The sequence below is a fragment of the Ambystoma mexicanum genome, chromosome 11 (assembly GCF_040938575.1).
Source record: "Ambystoma mexicanum isolate Mex_15411 chromosome 11, UKY_AmexF1_1, whole genome shotgun sequence".
NCBI lineage: Eukaryota > Metazoa > Chordata > Amphibia > Caudata > Ambystomatidae > Ambystoma > Ambystoma mexicanum.
The window spans coordinates 1165501505-1165518632 of NC_090934.1; the positions used below are offsets into that span (position 1 = coordinate 1165501505).

The window sequence follows — 17128 nt, forward strand, 5'->3', positions numbered from 1 at the left end:
TCACGAGCAAAGGGCCGAAACATGTGTCCGTGTCGATGTCACGCCCCCCGGTTTCCTAGGGCATTCTTATGTCCAGGGGAGAAGCCCGTGGCATTTGGCCTGGCGTTTACAGCAACGCCGACGCCACCGCCGGTAAACAACTACATCTCCCAAGAGGACCGTGCCTGCAAGGAACCTTTGGAACGTTTTCGCTTTCTTTTGCGTGCGTTTCACGCCTCCTTTGTATTCGCTTCCTATATCTGGCCACGCCCCCAGTAAGCTGGTGCTCCTAAACCGTTGCGTTACGCGAGCTACGCTCCTGGGATAAGTTGTTCTTTTCCCTATTCCTTGCTTACCTGGTTGCCGAATCCTACCTTTGCCTTGGACCTTGTTATCCGTTTTCCTGATTCTGTCTTAGACGTCCGTTTGATCTCCTCCCCTGCTCGACCACGGAATACGCACCGGACTTGCTTTGGGTTCTGCTCCTCATGTCTGGCTCCCGGCTCCCTTCAACCCCGTATTCCTCAATCGCTCCTGGCCATCCGCTCCCCGAGCGAAGAAAGAAACACCATACATCCAGGCGTTCGAGAAATCTTACACCACTTCTAATTTCTCCCTGAAGTGTTGTTTACCGCGCTAGCAAGAACGGCGCTGTTTATTTACACCCGGTGAATTTTTGCTTGACTTTTTTGTTTGTTGGTTTTTTGGGACGCTTTGCTGTGCTCATCACTTGTTGGTTTTTGGGAAGCTTCGCTGCATCGCTCTGCCTCTTTGGACCTTGGGACACTTGGCTCCTGGCTTCATTCCTTGGATTGTGGGACGCTCTGCTGTTTTTTCCCGCTCATTTGATTTCTGAACATTGGATTTTGCTTTCACTCATTGGATTGTGGGACGCTTTGCTGTTGACATTACTTATCCATTATTGGGGGGGAAGTCTTTGATCCCCCTTCTTTCAAGAAAGAACACTTCCTCTGACCTTCACTCACTCCCAGTCTTGTGTCTTATCACAAGTAGGTATTCCGCTGGAAAAAAGGAATACACAGGTAAGCTTGTGGGTCTCGGAGGGGGTAGAGGGACTGGAATTGTCAACAAACGGTATGTAATATTTGCTTTGTTTGTTTTCTTCCCTCTAGCTCCGCTGTGCGTTCCGCCTTTTTGCCTGAGCCCTTGGCCTGACAGGTGTTCTTTTCCCTGCACGCTGTGCTCTCAGGAAGGAAGTCTGAATTACTTTAGCTGCATCTAGCCCAAGTGATCCCCCAGACTGATCGTGGAACTCACGGAGTGCGACAGTCGACCAGCACAAAACCCGTTTGGTTGGGGTTTTATTATTCCCACAGATAAACGTAAGACAATTAGCAAATGTTTATGTACTAGAAAACAGATGTAATGGAGAGTTTTGGCCAAAGTCTGCGTAGAGTGAAACTGACGTAGAGACGATGAGCTCATTCCTTTAGTTTTTTGTCTTTTGTGTTGCAATTGTGTTAAATGAATTTTTTTTAAGTCACTTTTCACTAACACCCAGTCACAGTATTCTTCTTGTTGGAATCCAATTTAATATTTTTTAATTAAAGTGTATGTTATATTACCTGTTTTGTCTCTTCATTTTGGTGCCTACCAGGTGGTAGGCCTTAGTATGAGTGTTTAGTGTGGGCACATTGGTAGGCCTAGTAGTAAGAGAGGGGTAACCAGTTTCCTGTATATAGATATTGTTGTTGTACAGTGCTCCATTACTCTCCGGCTATCCTGGCACTATATAAATCCCAAAACATACAGAAATAGATATAAATCTATGTAAACCTTTGCACAGCTTGACACACATTGACGCACACCATCAGTTCACCATTGCCCTCACAATCATGACAAATGTTGTATTTTATTTTTACTGCAAGTGTCTGTATTACACATTGGTGGCTGTATTTATAATCAGCAACCGTCTGAAGCAACTGAAAGGCTAGCAGATAGTGCTTTATGAAAAATCTAAATAAAAAATAAAAACAAAGCATGTCTGCCAAATATCCTTAAAAAAATGTCAGAAGGCAGAGAAGATTTCTTAACATCGGCCTATAGATAATGAGAAATTACTGCTGTGAAAATATCTGTGAAATTTAGCAAACACTGTGAATGACATTATGAAGAGCATCCACTGTTTGCATCAAGTACAAAGATCATGACTCTCTTACTGTAAGTATATGCTCCAGTAGCTCCACGTATCCCAGAGTGCACTCTGTTCCAAATTTCATAGCTTTTGTTCGGATCTCTTCGTTCACTTCTGGGTGATACACAGCTTGCTAAGAAGAAGAAAAAATATCATCTACAGAGAAAAACGGAGGACAAAAAAGGATATGTGGCATTCTAGAAACAAAACATGAAAAGTACCTACGATAATACTACTGGTGCTTTTAAGTTCATTGAAAAAGATTTCTGGATTACTCAACATTTGGGACAGTTATACCAGAAGCTGAGAGGCCTAAAGGCTGTACATACAATTTTGTACTTTACAAATCCAGAAGATGCATCAACTTCAGATCTACATTCTATGTCGAGACAGGAGACAAGCATAATGCTTTATCTTTTTTATTACTGCTCTCACAGCATTTCAATTTCATAACATTTTAAACTTTCTTTAAAACTTCACAACACATTTTTTGTTTCCTCCGATCTCCTCTGGAGGCTAAAACACAAAAAGTGGTAGTAGAGTTTTAATCCCAAGGTAAAATGTCCCCAGGGACTACCAATACCCATTATCCTCGGGCCTTGAGTAGTTCTGGACTGCTCCATCTGCCCAATCAGACTCTGTCCTTGCCTATAAGTAAGTCTCCTTTTAAACTCAACTCCTCTTTCTTTGTTGCTGCTTTCACAGATAAGTGAATCTTTTAACACGTTTAATATATGGTCGTAGTTAATGGCATACCGATATTTGTGTTATTGTTGGCACGTTTGAACTGCTGTTATAATGCGCATGCGTTAAATACCATCTATTACCAGTAAAAATGGATACTTTTGAAGTTCTGGAACGTCACGCTCACACCGGCATATCGAGCGTTTGTAGACACGAGTGGGACCTTTGCACTACGTGGCAACATTCCTTTTTCGTCCCGCTTTGATTCCTCAGTTCAGGAAGCCATAGCCACAGGTGATCGTGCCCGCGTGAGGCAGCCGGCCCTGCCTCCCTACTGCAATAGCGAGCGTGGGCGATTTTACCCAAAAGCAGGGGGCAGGACGCTCTTGATTTTGCATGCATGGCGCGAGTTATCCAACGACGCATGGGTACTGCAAGTGATTTCAGGCATGCGACTAGAATTTGTAGGATGCCCCACGCAAGCGAGAGAACCAGCAGCGATAGTCATGCCCCTGGAGGAGCAGGAGCTGCTCTCCAGCGAATTACGCAGTCTACAAACAAAGTAGAGATAGAGCCAGAAGTGCATGAGGATCAGGACTTCCCCAGAAACATGTTCCTAGTGCACAGAGGAAAGTCGATAAAGTGATGAACTTGAAAGTCTGAACAAATGGTTTACGTACCAGCACTTCAAGATGGAGGGGATACACCTCCTTCGAGACCTACTCAGGACAGGAGACTGGCTCATCCGGTTAGACCTCAAAGACGCATATCTTACTATCCCGATAGTGGTAGAACATCGACGATACCTTTGTTTCTGGTGGGGTTCAGAGATCTGGAGGTTCACATGCCTCCCCTTCGGTCTAACGTCCGCGCCATGGGCTTTCACCAAGATTATGCGTCCAGTGGCAGCAGCCATTTGAGAGAGAGGGATCAGGATCATCGTCTACCTAGACAATATCCTCATCTTAGGGCAGAGCGCCACCGATCTGCGAGAGCAAGCCGCATGGGTATGCAACCTAGTATCCTCTCTCGGTTTAGTCATGAACACAGAGAAGTCAGACTTCGACCCGCTCAGAAGATAGAATTTCTAGGGTTTGTTATAGATACCAAGAAGGCCTCACTCAAGTTGCCAACAAAAAAAATAAGGGCCATTAAGAAGGAACTGAGGGCAGTAGTAGCGAACAGAGTTATTACACTTTGCAATCCAGTTTGGATAGTGGGCCTCCTCACGGCCTCAATACAGGCAATATTCCTGGGGCCGCTACACTACAGAGCTCTTCAGAGATTGAAGATCAAGCATCTCAGGGGGTGCTTAGGTTACCATCAGTTCGACACCCTAGATCAGGAAGTCATCACAGAACTAGTATGGTGGTTGCAGAACATGGAAGTCTGGAACGGCAGAGCAATTTTTGGGGACACCCCAGTTCTACGGATAGAGTCAGACGCAAGCAGAGCCGGCTGGGGAGCATGGTGCGGAAGTCTAGAAACAGGAGGAAAATGGTCTGTGGAGGAGCTTCGCCTCCACATAAACTGTTTAGAACTCCTGGCGGGTTCTTTTGCTGTGTAAGCTTTTACCAGAGACCGAGCCAATTGCTGCGTTTTCCTCAAGATGGACAATAGTTCAGCCGTCCGTTATATAAACAAGCTGGAAGGAACCTCCTCAAGATGCTCGCAGAATTAGCGAAGGACTTTTGATACCACTGTCTGCAGCAGCAGATATCCGTATCAGCGGAATACTTACCAGGTGCACAGAATATAGTAGCAGATTTGAATTCTCGATATCTGGTAGACTCCAGCAACTGGAGGCTACTCCCAGACATCTTGGCGCAGATTCAGGACATCTGGGGACCCATAGACACTGATCTATTTGCATCCAGGCTCAACTCTCAGACCCCCAAGTCCTTCATTTGGAGGACTGATCCAGCAGCAGTGGGGACGGATGCTTTCCCGCAACAGTGGACGGGTACAGTCCACTATGTGTTTCTTTCATTCGTCATGCTGACGAGGGTGCTGGCGAAAGTCCGCAGAGAGCAGGCATAGTTGGTGCTAGTAGGTCCGATATGAAATTCACAGCCGTGGTTTCCAGTAGTGATGGAAATTGCCATGGATTTCCCGAGAGTGCTTCCCCACAGGAGTAACATTCTTCAGGACCCGAGCGGCCAGCTTCACCCTCTAGTAGTACAGGGCACCCTGCGCCTGATGGCATGCAGGGTTTCAGTAAACGATGGCAGCTGCCAGGCATTTCGCAACTCGCTGCCAACTGTATTAAGGACTCGTGGGCGCCTTCCACCATCAGGAGCTATGGTGCCACGTGGAGGCGTTGGTCCATCTACTGCACAAGTGTTACGCTCACCTGGACCCCACAGGGGTGTCGATCGGACCCGGACAGCTGCGGTCTCCTTCAACGTGATGCCTAGTGGAGAGATGACTGTCTGGACTGGCCCGCCTAGTCTTGTCTGCTGGACCCGAATAAGTATTTTCCTGCAAGTGGAGACAGGGATTAACCACCTGTGGGTTTTAGTGATGGCCTCCCAACTGTTCTCGCTCTCCCCCACTAATTACCTCCAATATCCCCTTAGTAACCTCACCTTATGTTCGTAAAAGATGAGCTCTCCATCCTGCGTGTCTTGCAGGGGCGCGTAGATACCAGTTACTTCACTGGTTTGAAGGCGTTGGGAGAGTTCCGGTAAGTATTGACTCTGAAGTCCCTGGTGGGATTGGTAAGTATCAAGTTCAAAGAGTTCAATGTGCCTGATGTTCACTCTTGTCCCCTTCCTTCCTTAAGTTGCAACTGAGTTTGTGAGAAGAAGGTCTCGTAGCTGCTGCTGGCGTTCAGGTAAGAGTCTGTGTTACCCAACGCTGTCCGGTAACTATTGCATGCGTTAACGTGTTGTTTTTCTCCCTCTTTACAGATGTGGCATATGAAAATGTGGAGAGTTATGGAATAATACCGCCGGTGGTAAGTCTATGGTGGTAAGAGGTTGTATTTGTTGATTCCCTTGCCTCACCTTGTTTTTTCTTGTGTCCCCTAGGTGCCGGATTACGGCGAAGAAATGATGGAGACGGTGCCAGATCGAAAGATGCTGTGAGAACTGGTGAGTATGGCGCCGTGCTGGAGCTGGCAAAGCGACGCGTGCAGGACTGATGTACTTTCCAGGTCCGGAGATGAAATGGTTCTGGAATTAGGTGAGGAATTTGAAATAAGTTCGTTTTCTAACCTTGTACTTTTCTTCTTCTTTATTCTAGGAGCTCCGGATTCGAGGCGGGCGTGGCAGAAGACTGGATGCTGGCTGCAGGCACGCGGGCGTGGCAGAAGACTGGATGCAGGCGGCAGGCACGGTGAGCGTCACGCTGCTGGATGCAGAATAACGCGAAGCATGTGCTGCTGTTCGGGTGTGGTTTAAATAGCCTCAAAAGTAGTTCCAGGTAAGAAGTTCCCTAGAGCCACGCCTGAGTAAAAATAGTCCCTGTAACAAAATAGTCCCATCCAGGCCTCATGTAGGCTTGGACTCTTTTTGCAGCCTGGTCTGCATCAGGTAAGTAAAGTCTATGAGCCTGGCGCCTATGGCGCCAGGACTGATTTCTATGATGAGCCTGGCACCTACGGTGCCAGGACTGAACCCAGACAGCCCCTAGCCGGGGCAGCTGAGGTTTAAAGAAATGTCTGGATGCCTGCTCCCGGAGCTGAGGGCATTGGTCCTGATGCCCGGGGGTAGGCATCATGACAACACTCCCCCCCCCCAAGGCCCCTCCTAAAGTTGTTCTTCCCCCTGGCCCCGGTTTGTCTGGGAAGTTCCGATGGAATCTTTTCACCAACCGAGGTGCATGAACGTGGTCGCTAGGCTCCCATGATCTTTCTTGTGGTCCGTAGCCCTTCCAATCGATCAAATAAAAAAGTTTTGATTTAATCATCTTGGAGTCCAGGATATTTTTTACCTCGAATTCAGGTTCTCCATCTATCAAGATGGGGTCAGGTGGTTTGGTTCATCTTGTCCCTGGTTGAACTGGTTTTAGAAGTGAAACAAGAAAGACAGGATGAATTCGCATATTAGAGGGTAATTCCAATTTGACGGCCACCGGGTTGATAACGGCCTTAATGGTGTAAGGTCCCAAATATCTAGGATTAAAAGTCTGAGTTCCCTTCAGAGGTATATGTTTTGTAGCCAGCCAAACTTGATCCCCAATCTGGTATTGTGGAGGTTTACTTCTATGTTGATCAGCATTTTTCTTGCATTTCTCTTTTGCTTGTTTCAAATGTTGTGTGGCTTCCTTAAAGGCTTGTCTAATAGTAGAGTGCAAATGACTAACTGCGGGCATTTCTAAGTGCTGAGGCGAATCGAGTTCTGAGGTTCGAGGATGATGTCCATATATGGTATAAAAAGGGCTTTTTCCGGTTCCTGAATGTACAGAGTTATTGTATGCGTACTCGGAAATCCATAAAATATCTTTCCAATTGCTTTCGGTCTGGTGTAGCATGCAGCATAGGTACTGTTCAAGGGTCTGGTTGGTCCTTTCCGTCTGACCATCAGTCTGGGGATGGTGACTTGTTGATAGCCTCACGTCGATTTGTGCAAGTTGACAACATTTCTTCCAAAAATGCGAGATAAATTGACTACCTCGATAAGAAACCAATACGGAAGGGAATCCGTGTAATCGAACAATGTTTTCGAGGAACTCCTTGGCCAGAATCGAAGCAGAAGGTAACCCCTTTAAAGGAATAAAGTGGGCAATCTTGGAAAAAAGATCCACAATAACTAGGATGGTGTTAAATCCATTACATGGAGGTAGATCTGTAATAAAGTCTAAAGACAAGGTGTGCCATGGTGTAGGTGGAATATCCAAAGGTTGTAAAAGGCCAGCGGGTTTTTTCTTCTGGCTTTTGTTTTGGGTGCAAATGCCACAAGGCATCACAAATGACTTTACATCTTTTCGCCAAGTGGGCCACCAGAACTGTCTCTTTATTTTTTTCGCTTCATTTTTAGCGATACCTGGGTGCCCTTCCATAAGGGTGTCATGGTAATTGGAGATGACTAGTTCTTGTATTTCCTTGTGTGGTAGAAATAGTCGTCCTTGATAGTAAGGTAGGTCATTGATGACTGAGTAGTCCAGGCCTTTCTTTGCCCAGTCCTGCAGGGTTGCTGGCTCGAAGAGTTGTTGGATTTTTGAATGAATATCTTCTAGTGTCTGTAGAGTAGTTATGCCAAGAATTCTTTGCTTGGGAATTATTGGCACCGGTTCCGGGTTTGCATATGCTTCTCCCATCCCTATTCGGGATAAGGCATCTGCTTTGCCATTTTTGCAGCCTGGTCGATAAGTGATCACGAAATCGAATTCGGCAAAGAACAATGCCCATCGAAGTTGTCGCGATGATTGGGCTTTGGCTGTTTTTACATACTGCAGGTTCCGGTGATCGGTGATTACGGTAATAGTATGCCTGGCACCAAGAAGATAGCGCCGCCAAGCCTTAAAGGCAGATTTGATGGCTAATAGCTCTTTATCGGTAACCGCATAGTTTAACTCAGGTGCTGAGAACTTTCTGGACCAAAACGCTACTGGGTGAAGTTGACCGGTTTCAGGATCCTTCTGGGACAGGACAGCTCCCATGGCTAAACTGGATGCATCAGTTTCTACTATGTATGGAAGCTCAGGGTGTGGATGCTTTAAGACAGGTGCTGATGTGAATTTCGCTTTCAGCTCTTGGAAGGCCTTTTCAGCCTCTTCGGTCCACAAGAAGCGTTTGTTTTTTCGCAAAAAAGTGCTGTGATTGGGTGTACAACATGGGAGAAGTCCGGAATGAATCTGCGGTAGAAATTAGCAAATCCGAGCGTGCTTTGTACCCCTTTGACTGAACTGGGTGATGGCCACTTGAGAATTGCATCCACCTTTCGAGAGTCCATTCGGACTCCTTATGGAGTCAGGATAAATCCAAGAAATGCAACTTCCGTAGCACGAAAAACACATTTTTCCAATTTTGCATATAACTTGTGCAGGCGTAGTTTCTCAAGGACTGCACGCACATGCTTAACATGGTCTGATTCTGAGGAGGAGTACACTAGAATATCATCTATGTATACGACGACACAGAGGTCAATGAGTTCACGAAGGACATCGTTCATAAAACACTGGAAGGCTGCTGGTGCATTGCACAACCCGAAGGGCATCACCTGATATTCGAATAATCCGTACTTGGTGCGAAAGGCAGTCTTCGATTCGTCGCCTTTCTTGACACGTACCAGATGATATGCCCCTAGGAGATCTAACTTAGTGTAGATACAAGCATCCTTTACTTGGTCTAGTAATTCGGGGATCAGAGGCAATGGGTATCGGTTTTTTACCGTAATCTGATTTAATGCACGGTAATCTATGTACGTTCTAAGGTCACCTTCCTTTTTTGGCACGAAGAATAAAGCTGAGGATGCAGGAGACTTGGAAGGACGAATAAAGCCATTAGCAAGGTATTGGTCCAAGTATTGCCGTAGGTGACGATTTTCAGGTTCCGTGAGGGCGTAGATTCTACTGCATGGGGGTTGTGCACCGGGTAGGAGGTCGATTTGACAATCGTATGATCTGTGAGGAGGTAATGTATTGGCCTGTTCTTTTTGAAAAACATCCTGAAATTCTTGGTATTCCTGAGGTAACTGCACGATTGGGTTAACGACTGTAGCCAGGCCTTTGTTCAAAGTTTTCTCCGGGTAACAGGTGTTTGCACAATCCGGGAAGGTTATTCTCTTCTCTCGCCAATCTATACAAGGATTATGTGTTTCCAATCATGGCATCCCCAGTATTATCTGGAACTGTGGGGCTTTGATTAGATCAAACACAATAGTCTCTCGATGCCCATCTTGACTCAACAGTGTCATCTCTGTAGTGGAATGAGTTACAGGCCCCGAGGCAATCTCAGTTCCATCAACTGTGGTGATGACATCCGAAGTGGTCTTTTTGCAAAGAGGTAGATTCATCCCTGACACCAATTCGTGGTCCATATAGTTTCCTACGGCCCCGCTATCTATGTATGCCCTTACTGCATGCATACATGATGGCTGCCTGGGATCAAGTAGGACGTTTGGGATGATCAGATGCGAGGTCTGAGTGTCCTTCTTTAAGCTCGGCAAGCAGACCTCTACGCTTGTCGGGTGTGGTCGTTTCCTGAATCAGGCTCTATGTGGCTTTTATCAGCAACTCCTACCACCTTCTTGGTTGGTTTTGTAGGGCAATCCCGTAGAAAATGTCCTGAGGTTATTTATTTATTTATTCAAATTTGTTGAGCGCACATCAGCCCAGAGGCATCGTGGCGCTTGTTACAGACATCTTAGTTGCAGAGGAAACCGTAGTTACAAGCAGTACATAAATTACAGGGGAAATATATACAATAGCAAGGCAGTATAATTACATGGCTTCCTGAGAGTTTGCTAGTTATTTAGCAGGAACGAGGTTTTCAGTTTCCTGCGAAAGATGGGAAGTGAGTTTTCCGTTCGGATGTCTGAGGGGAGAGCGTTCCATGTCTGTGCTGCAATGTAGGGAAAACCTAGACCTCCAGCTTTGGCTTTTTTGATGCGTGGGGTGCAGAGTAGGTTAGCGTATTGCGTCCTAGTGGGACGTGTGGAGGAAGGTTTGAGGATGGCATCTGAAAGATAGGGCGGGGCGGAGAAGGAGAGGCATTTGTGAGTGAGGGTGAGGATTTTGAGGGTGATCCGTTCTTTGACTGGGAGCCATTGGGCTGAGAGCCTGGCCTGGGTGATATGCTCTCTTCTTGGGATACTGAGAGCGGCCCGGAGAGCGTTGTTCTGTGTGATTTGTAGTCTAATTATGTTTTTGGCTCCACTCCACAGTACAGACACAACTGCATCTGTCGTCTTCTTTCTCTTTCCTTTTGAGTTAAGGGTCCTTTAACCCCCCCCGATCTGCATAGGTTCAGATGCATCTGTTCCTTTGGGGGCAACGTTGGGTTTAACCAATATCCGGTTCTCAAACTTAGCTCAATCAGTCTTTCGGTTCTGAAGTCGGTGGTCTAGCTAGACCACTAAGTCTCTAAATTCTGTGCATTCTTGAGGTGGGTTCACAACTTGAGCCAAGACATCTTTGAGTTCTCCCCGAAGTCCATGATGAAACAATGTAATTCGTTTTTCCTCCGGCCACCCGGTTTACACCACCAACCTATTGAAGGATGCAATATAGGTTAGCAGATCCTGGTTACCTTGTCGTAAGGATAAAAGTTTGTTGTCTAGGGCTTGACCCTGCGAGTGTCTGGCGAATAGTTTTTCCATGCTCCTTTGAAAACCCTGAAAATCCCGGAGAAGAGGATCATCCTTGTTGACTAATGGAATGGACCAATCCGCTGCGCTGCCACTAAGATATGACAATACAAAGGCTACTTTGGCTTGGTCATTTGGAAATGCTCCCGGTCTGCATAAAAAGTGCAAGCGGCATTGGTTCATAAACACGGAGAACCTTTTGGGGTCCCCAGCAAAGCGTTCGGGTGGAGCTAACGGAATATTTCCTGGTAAAACCACTTGCACTGAATTGCTTGATGAAACGGGGGTTGGGTTTCCCCCATATCCAGGTAGGGGCGTTTGCCCAGCTTGGTTTTGCAGTAGTTGCCTAGCCAGATCATCCGTGCGCTCCTTTGAGACAATCAGTTCTCTCCTGAGGGCATTAGTCTCTTGGCGAGCGGCATGTACTTCCGCCCTAAATTCCCCCAATAATTGGGCCAGATGGTCGGTTTCTGAGCTTTTCATAACACCCGGGTGGGTATTTGTAGAGAGGCTTCGCATTCTGTTACGCTCACCTGGACCCCACAGGGGTGTCGATCGGACCCGGACACCTGCGGTCTCCTTCAACGTGATGCCTAGTGCAGAGATGACTGTCTGGACTGGCCCGCCCAGTCTTGTCTGCTGGACCCGAATAAGTATTTCCCTGCAAGTGGAGAGAGGGATTAACCACCTGTGGGTTTTAGTGATGGCCTCCCAACTGTTCTCGCTCTCCCCCACTAATCACCTCCGATATCCCCTTATGTTCGTAAAAGATGAGCTCTCCATCCAGCGTGTCTTGCAGGGGCACGTAGATACCAGTTACTTCACTGGTTTGAAGGCGTTGGGAGAGTTCCGGTAAGTATTGACTCTGAAGTCCCTGGTGGGATTGGTAAGTATCAAGTTCAAAGAGTTCAATGTGTCCAATGTTCACTCTTGTCCCCTTCCTTCCTTAAGGTGCAACTGAGTTCGTGAGAAGAAGGTCTCGTAGCTGCTGCTGGCGTTCAGGTAAGAGTCTGTGTTACCCAACGCTGTCCGGTAACTATTGCATGCGTTAACGTGTTGTTTTGCTCCCTATTTACAGATGCAGCATATGAAAATGTGGAGAGTTATGGAATAATACCGCCGGTGGTAAGTCTATGGTGGTAAGAGGTTGTATTTGTTGATTCCCTTGGCTCACCTTGTTTTTTCTTGTGTCCCCTAGGTGCCGGATTACGGCGAAGAAATGATGGAGACAGTGCCGGATCGAAAGATGCTGTGAGAACTGGTGAGTATGGCGCTGTGCTGGAGCTGGCGAAGCGACGCGTGCAGGACTGATGTACTTTCCAGGTCCGGAAATGAAATGGTTCCGGAATTAGGTGAGGAATTCGAAATAAGTTTGTTTTCTAACCTTGTCCTTTTCTTCTTCTTTATTCTAGGAGCTCCGGATTCGAGGCGGGCGTGGCAGAAGACTGGATGCTGGCGGCAGGCACAGTGAGCGTCACGCTGCTGGATGCAGAATAAGGCAAAGCATGTGCTGCTGTTCGGGTGTGGTTTAAATAGCCTCCAAAATAGTTCCAGGTAAGAAGTTCCCTAGAGCCACGCCCGAGTAAAAAATAGTCCCTGTAACAAAATAGTCCCATCCAGGCCTCATGTAGGCTTGGACTCTTTTGCAGCATGGTCTGCATCAGGTAAGTAAAGTCTATGAGCCTGGCGCCTATGGCGCCAGGACTGATTTCTATGATGAGCCTGGCGCCTAAGGCGCAAGGACTGAACCCAGACAGCCCCTAGCCGGGGCTGCTGAGGTTTAAAGAAATGTCTGGATGCCTGCTCCCGGAGCTGAGGGCGTTGGTCCTGATGCCTGGGGGTAGGCATCATGACAACAAGTTTCGGTACTAATCCCGTTTCGGCCCATTTAGTACACGTACTGAACTTCTTGGCGGAGAGTTTCGGAGATGGTTGTGCCTACAGGATGATAGCCATCTACAGGTCCGCTATCTCAGCAGGTGTTAGGGAGTATTCTCAAGAATGTGCTAATTTCCCTTACCTTTTGAGACCCCCTGGAAAGAGTGTGAGCCTTTTTCCCACTCTTGCATGTATTTTGATGTGTGTTTTACTTTGTGTTCTTTGTATATGGAGTTTTAAAACAACTCCATAGGCATCATATTTTTCTTGTGTCACACAGCACCTTCAGAGCAGTGGCACAGGTGTGTCTTGCAGACTTCCCAAGGTTTAAATACCTGTTCTGGGACTGACTACTGCCCCCCAGAGCATGTAAAGTTAAATTGACTTTACTAGTCTCTTTAAATTTACAGACCCAGCACACACTATCTTTCTATAGAGTGCTGGAGGGATGGCTAGCATCCCCTGAGTCTAAACACTCATGTAACAGTCACATGTTACCCTTTTCTACTTGAAATGGCTGGTGGCAGTGGTTTTTAACAAACTACCATGATTTTTTCCGACCGCGAACACCGTTAGCTAAAGATCGAGTCAGCCATGTTTTCCAATATGGCACCCAAGACCTATCTGTACAAACGGACTATGGTCGATTTTTTTCGCTGTTTCTTTTAGGAAAGGTCCTTCTTGTGTTTAACTCTATGTGCCAAACCAGGTTTGGTCACTTTGTTCGTTGGCCTTTGGCAGGTTTCAGTGCTGAAGTCCTCCTCAGGCGCCTGAGTGTCTGGGGTGGACAGGATGTGAGGGAGGTGCCCGAAACTCCCTGTGCTTAGTCTCCTAGGAGACCTGAATGCACTTTGGCATGATTGGCCATCTGGCTGTCCGGCAAGGACAGCCACCCTTCTGTGTGAGTGACAGCCAGGCTGGAATGAATGGGGGAAAACTGTTTAAAAGCTGGTCTTTGGGACTTGGAAAGCAGTCGATCACTGGAACGAAAGAACCGAAGGCGAGCTGAAGGAAGACGGCTGCTGCAACTCATGTCCCCCGGTGAAGCCCTGCTGCAGGTCCGAATCGCCTGAAACTCCATCGACAGAGAAGCCCTTCAAGGTTAACTTCTTCCCTTGAGTTTGGTGGGAACAACCAACTCGCAAGTCACCTGGACACCGTCCCTATACTGGTCGAAATCAGAGTGCTGTTGAAAACCGATAGCCAGTGGGAAGGATACCAGTTTGTGGTCTTTAAGGCACTCACACCTCAAATTGACGTTTTGCCAAGCTTGTGGCCTCTTCGCTGGGCAGTGCAGGAACCTCCCGACATCCTCCTTCTTGTCCCCAAGACTGAAGCTCAGGAACAGCAAGATCTGCAGGAACTGCCAGGAACAACTGCCTCAGCTACAGCTCTTCTTCATTTAAATGGTACTGTGCAAGTGTGGTGCAGAACTCTGTTCAGCCGCGTTGAAGTTTGTGAAACTTTCCCAACTTTGAAGGCTTCTCCTTCCCTAAACCAACATCTAACTTTTCGCCTGACCAGCTACTTCTAAAAAACGTGGCAAAGATTTAACCGTTTACTACCAGAACTGTGCTATCCTATACAAGACTCTGAACCATTGACTTTGGCCCAGGCTTATTGAATTGAATTGCTGGGTGTAGTGAACTGCAACTATTTGCCCTACCTCTGAAAGTATTTGTGCTTTGATTCTTCTTAACCTTGTCTTTTTACCCCCTTTTTAAAGTAACTGAAGTGCCATTTTGCTCCCACTTCAGGGGAGTTGAACTTGTTCAGAAACTGATTGGTTCTGTATTGTAGTATATTAGATTGTGGTATTGAGATGCTCTTACTAGTGAAATGTTTTCCAACTGACTGTGTAAATAAATGTATATTATTTTACCAAGAAACCTTGACTAGGTTTTTGTTTGAATCACTGTGATTGCTAGTCCTTTGTGTATTGTGTAACCCCTTGTACTGCTCACTTTACTCTTGAGATAAGTCTGGCTGGTCAGCCACTGCTACCACATTACTGTGTAGTACAGGCTTGTACCAAAGGTGAAATTGTACTGACACTTGTAGTCTTAATTGTGTGTAGTGTTCCCAATGGGTACTGCATGTGATTCTACCTAACACTGGTGTACAGTGGTGAGGATAAAGTATAGTTGGAACATTGAGAGTGCTGCTCTTACCTTTGTTCAAATAAACCTTCCCAAGGCTAAGCACCACTAGAGAAACAATTGTTTTTATCATGTCTGATATGGATAGCTACAGACAGGAGACCATAGTCACTTTAACAGTTGATCAATTGAGAGATATGTGTAAAGCTGGGAATCTCACTGTAAAAGGCAAAAAGGTTGAATTGATAGAAAAGTTGTTCTCCAAAACACCTACCCCTGCAGCAAATGTGGAAAATGATGATGAGGATGATAATGTTTCAGAGTCCAACTCAAATGTTATGGATGAGTTAGATGAGGCAGAAGAGTCTCAAAATGTAGGCCCTGTTTTACCTCTAACTGCTCACAGGCCTCAACCTTTGACCAAAGGGACTTCATCAGGTCCAACACTACGTCCAGGATTTGTCTCTCTTGAGAGGATGAGACTTGAATTAGAATTGAAAAGAATCCAAGCCCAAACTGAAAGTAAGCATCAAGAACTTAAGCTCAGAGAAATGGAGTTGAATCATGCACTTGAAATGAAAAAGCTGTCTCTTGAGAATGGTTCTCTCCCAGAGTCTTCTAGGTCTTCCAGTTGTAAGAGGCCTTGCAGGGGATGCAGTAAGTATGTATGAGTTTAAGCCGGATAGTTTGGATTGGCTGTAAACTTTTGAATATAACCATGGGATTCAGAACATTACAGGGAATCAGTTGATTCCTTAGCTCTTTTCTAGGCTACCCCCTGTTGAATCTGATGTTGTAATAGAAATGGGAGAAGTTGATAGAATGGATTATGAAAGTGTGAAACTAGCTTTAATAGCTAGGGTTGAGAAGACCCCTTCCCAGTATGTTAAGAGGTTGAGAACCCTCAGAAATCATGATGGTACCGCTTGGGCTACCTGGGTGTGTGACTGTTTGAAAAACTTAGATGGGAGGGTTAAGGGTTACAAAGTTACCATTATGAAGGTATGAGAAATCTTTTTATGTTGGAGTCTATTTATGATGCCTGCTCTCCTGAGCTGAGACAGCACTTGGCTGACTCTTAGGAAATGGATCCAAAGAAAGCAAGGGCTGCTGACTTGTGGGTTGCCAACAGGGCTACTCACAAGGATTCTGGGGTAACTCAGAAGAAGGATGAGGGAAAGCAGCACAAGAAAGACAACAAGGAGAATTCTAATACCTCCACTCAAAAAGAGGGCCACAAACATAACAAGTGTAAGCCACAAGGGAAACCGAATCAGGCTAGTGTACCTCCTGGTGCCAAACCAGAAGGAGGTCAGAACAAACCCCCATTCATAAAGACATTTGGAAAATGTGCTTGTGGGTCAACTGACCATGTGGAAGGGGATCCCAGATGGTAAGGGTAAACCTTCAGGGATCTACTCTGTCTCGTTAGCCTTCTCCCCAGAGGATGGAGTACCAATGGCAAGTAGAAACTTTCTCTTACTGGCTGAGGAACCCATAAAAGTCTCAGCCAGTGTTTCTTTAGTGTCCCTGGGTTTGTGGGAACAGCAGAACTCAGATGTCTACAATTCCATTCCAGACAATACTAAAGAGTATTACAAAGACAGTGTTCTTGTGAATGGTCAGGAGACCCCTGCCATCAGAGACACTGGGGCCAGCATTACTGTAAAACAGGGCGGGGTGTCTGGGAAACTCTCTACCAGCACAAACACAGCCCTTTGACTTGTTCTTGGGTGGATGGCCCCTGGGAGAGTCTCAACCAAGTCTTTAGCTCACTCTTATTTTCACGGAGAAGAAATACCTCACATATCAGCCTTTGTCCTGCCCAGGGGCAGTCCAGCACCGAAATGCTAGGCAATTCTCCTCTGAACAAGAGTACCACAGCAACCCTATACACGTGTTTCAGCCTAGTTGGGCATCATCAGTGAGGTGAAGCTGTGTCTCTCTAAGAAAAGTTAGCAAGGGGTCCACGTCGGGAGTCCCCTGGTAACTTGTGGCCCTGATTAAGGAGGCTTTGGAGAGTGCTCCTTCCCCCAAGCCATTGAGAGTCACTGACTATGTGATAGGTCTCCGGAGGAGAA

General features: G+C 46.5%; 1 protein-coding gene across 11 annotated transcripts in view; it reads right to left on the minus strand.

The window, feature by feature from the left end:
* The window catches only part of TLN2 (talin 2), a 7472684-nt gene that overhangs the window by 1933278 nt on the left and 5522278 nt on the right, over window positions 1-17128 (minus strand). For all 11 annotated transcript variants that reach the window (XM_069624483.1, XM_069624482.1, XM_069624486.1 and 8 more), the window contains one exon: window positions 2160-2267. In XM_069624483.1, the coding sequence (XP_069480584.1) occupies window positions 2160-2267 (108 nt within the window). The remainder of the gene's footprint in view (window positions 1-2159; window positions 2268-17128) is intronic.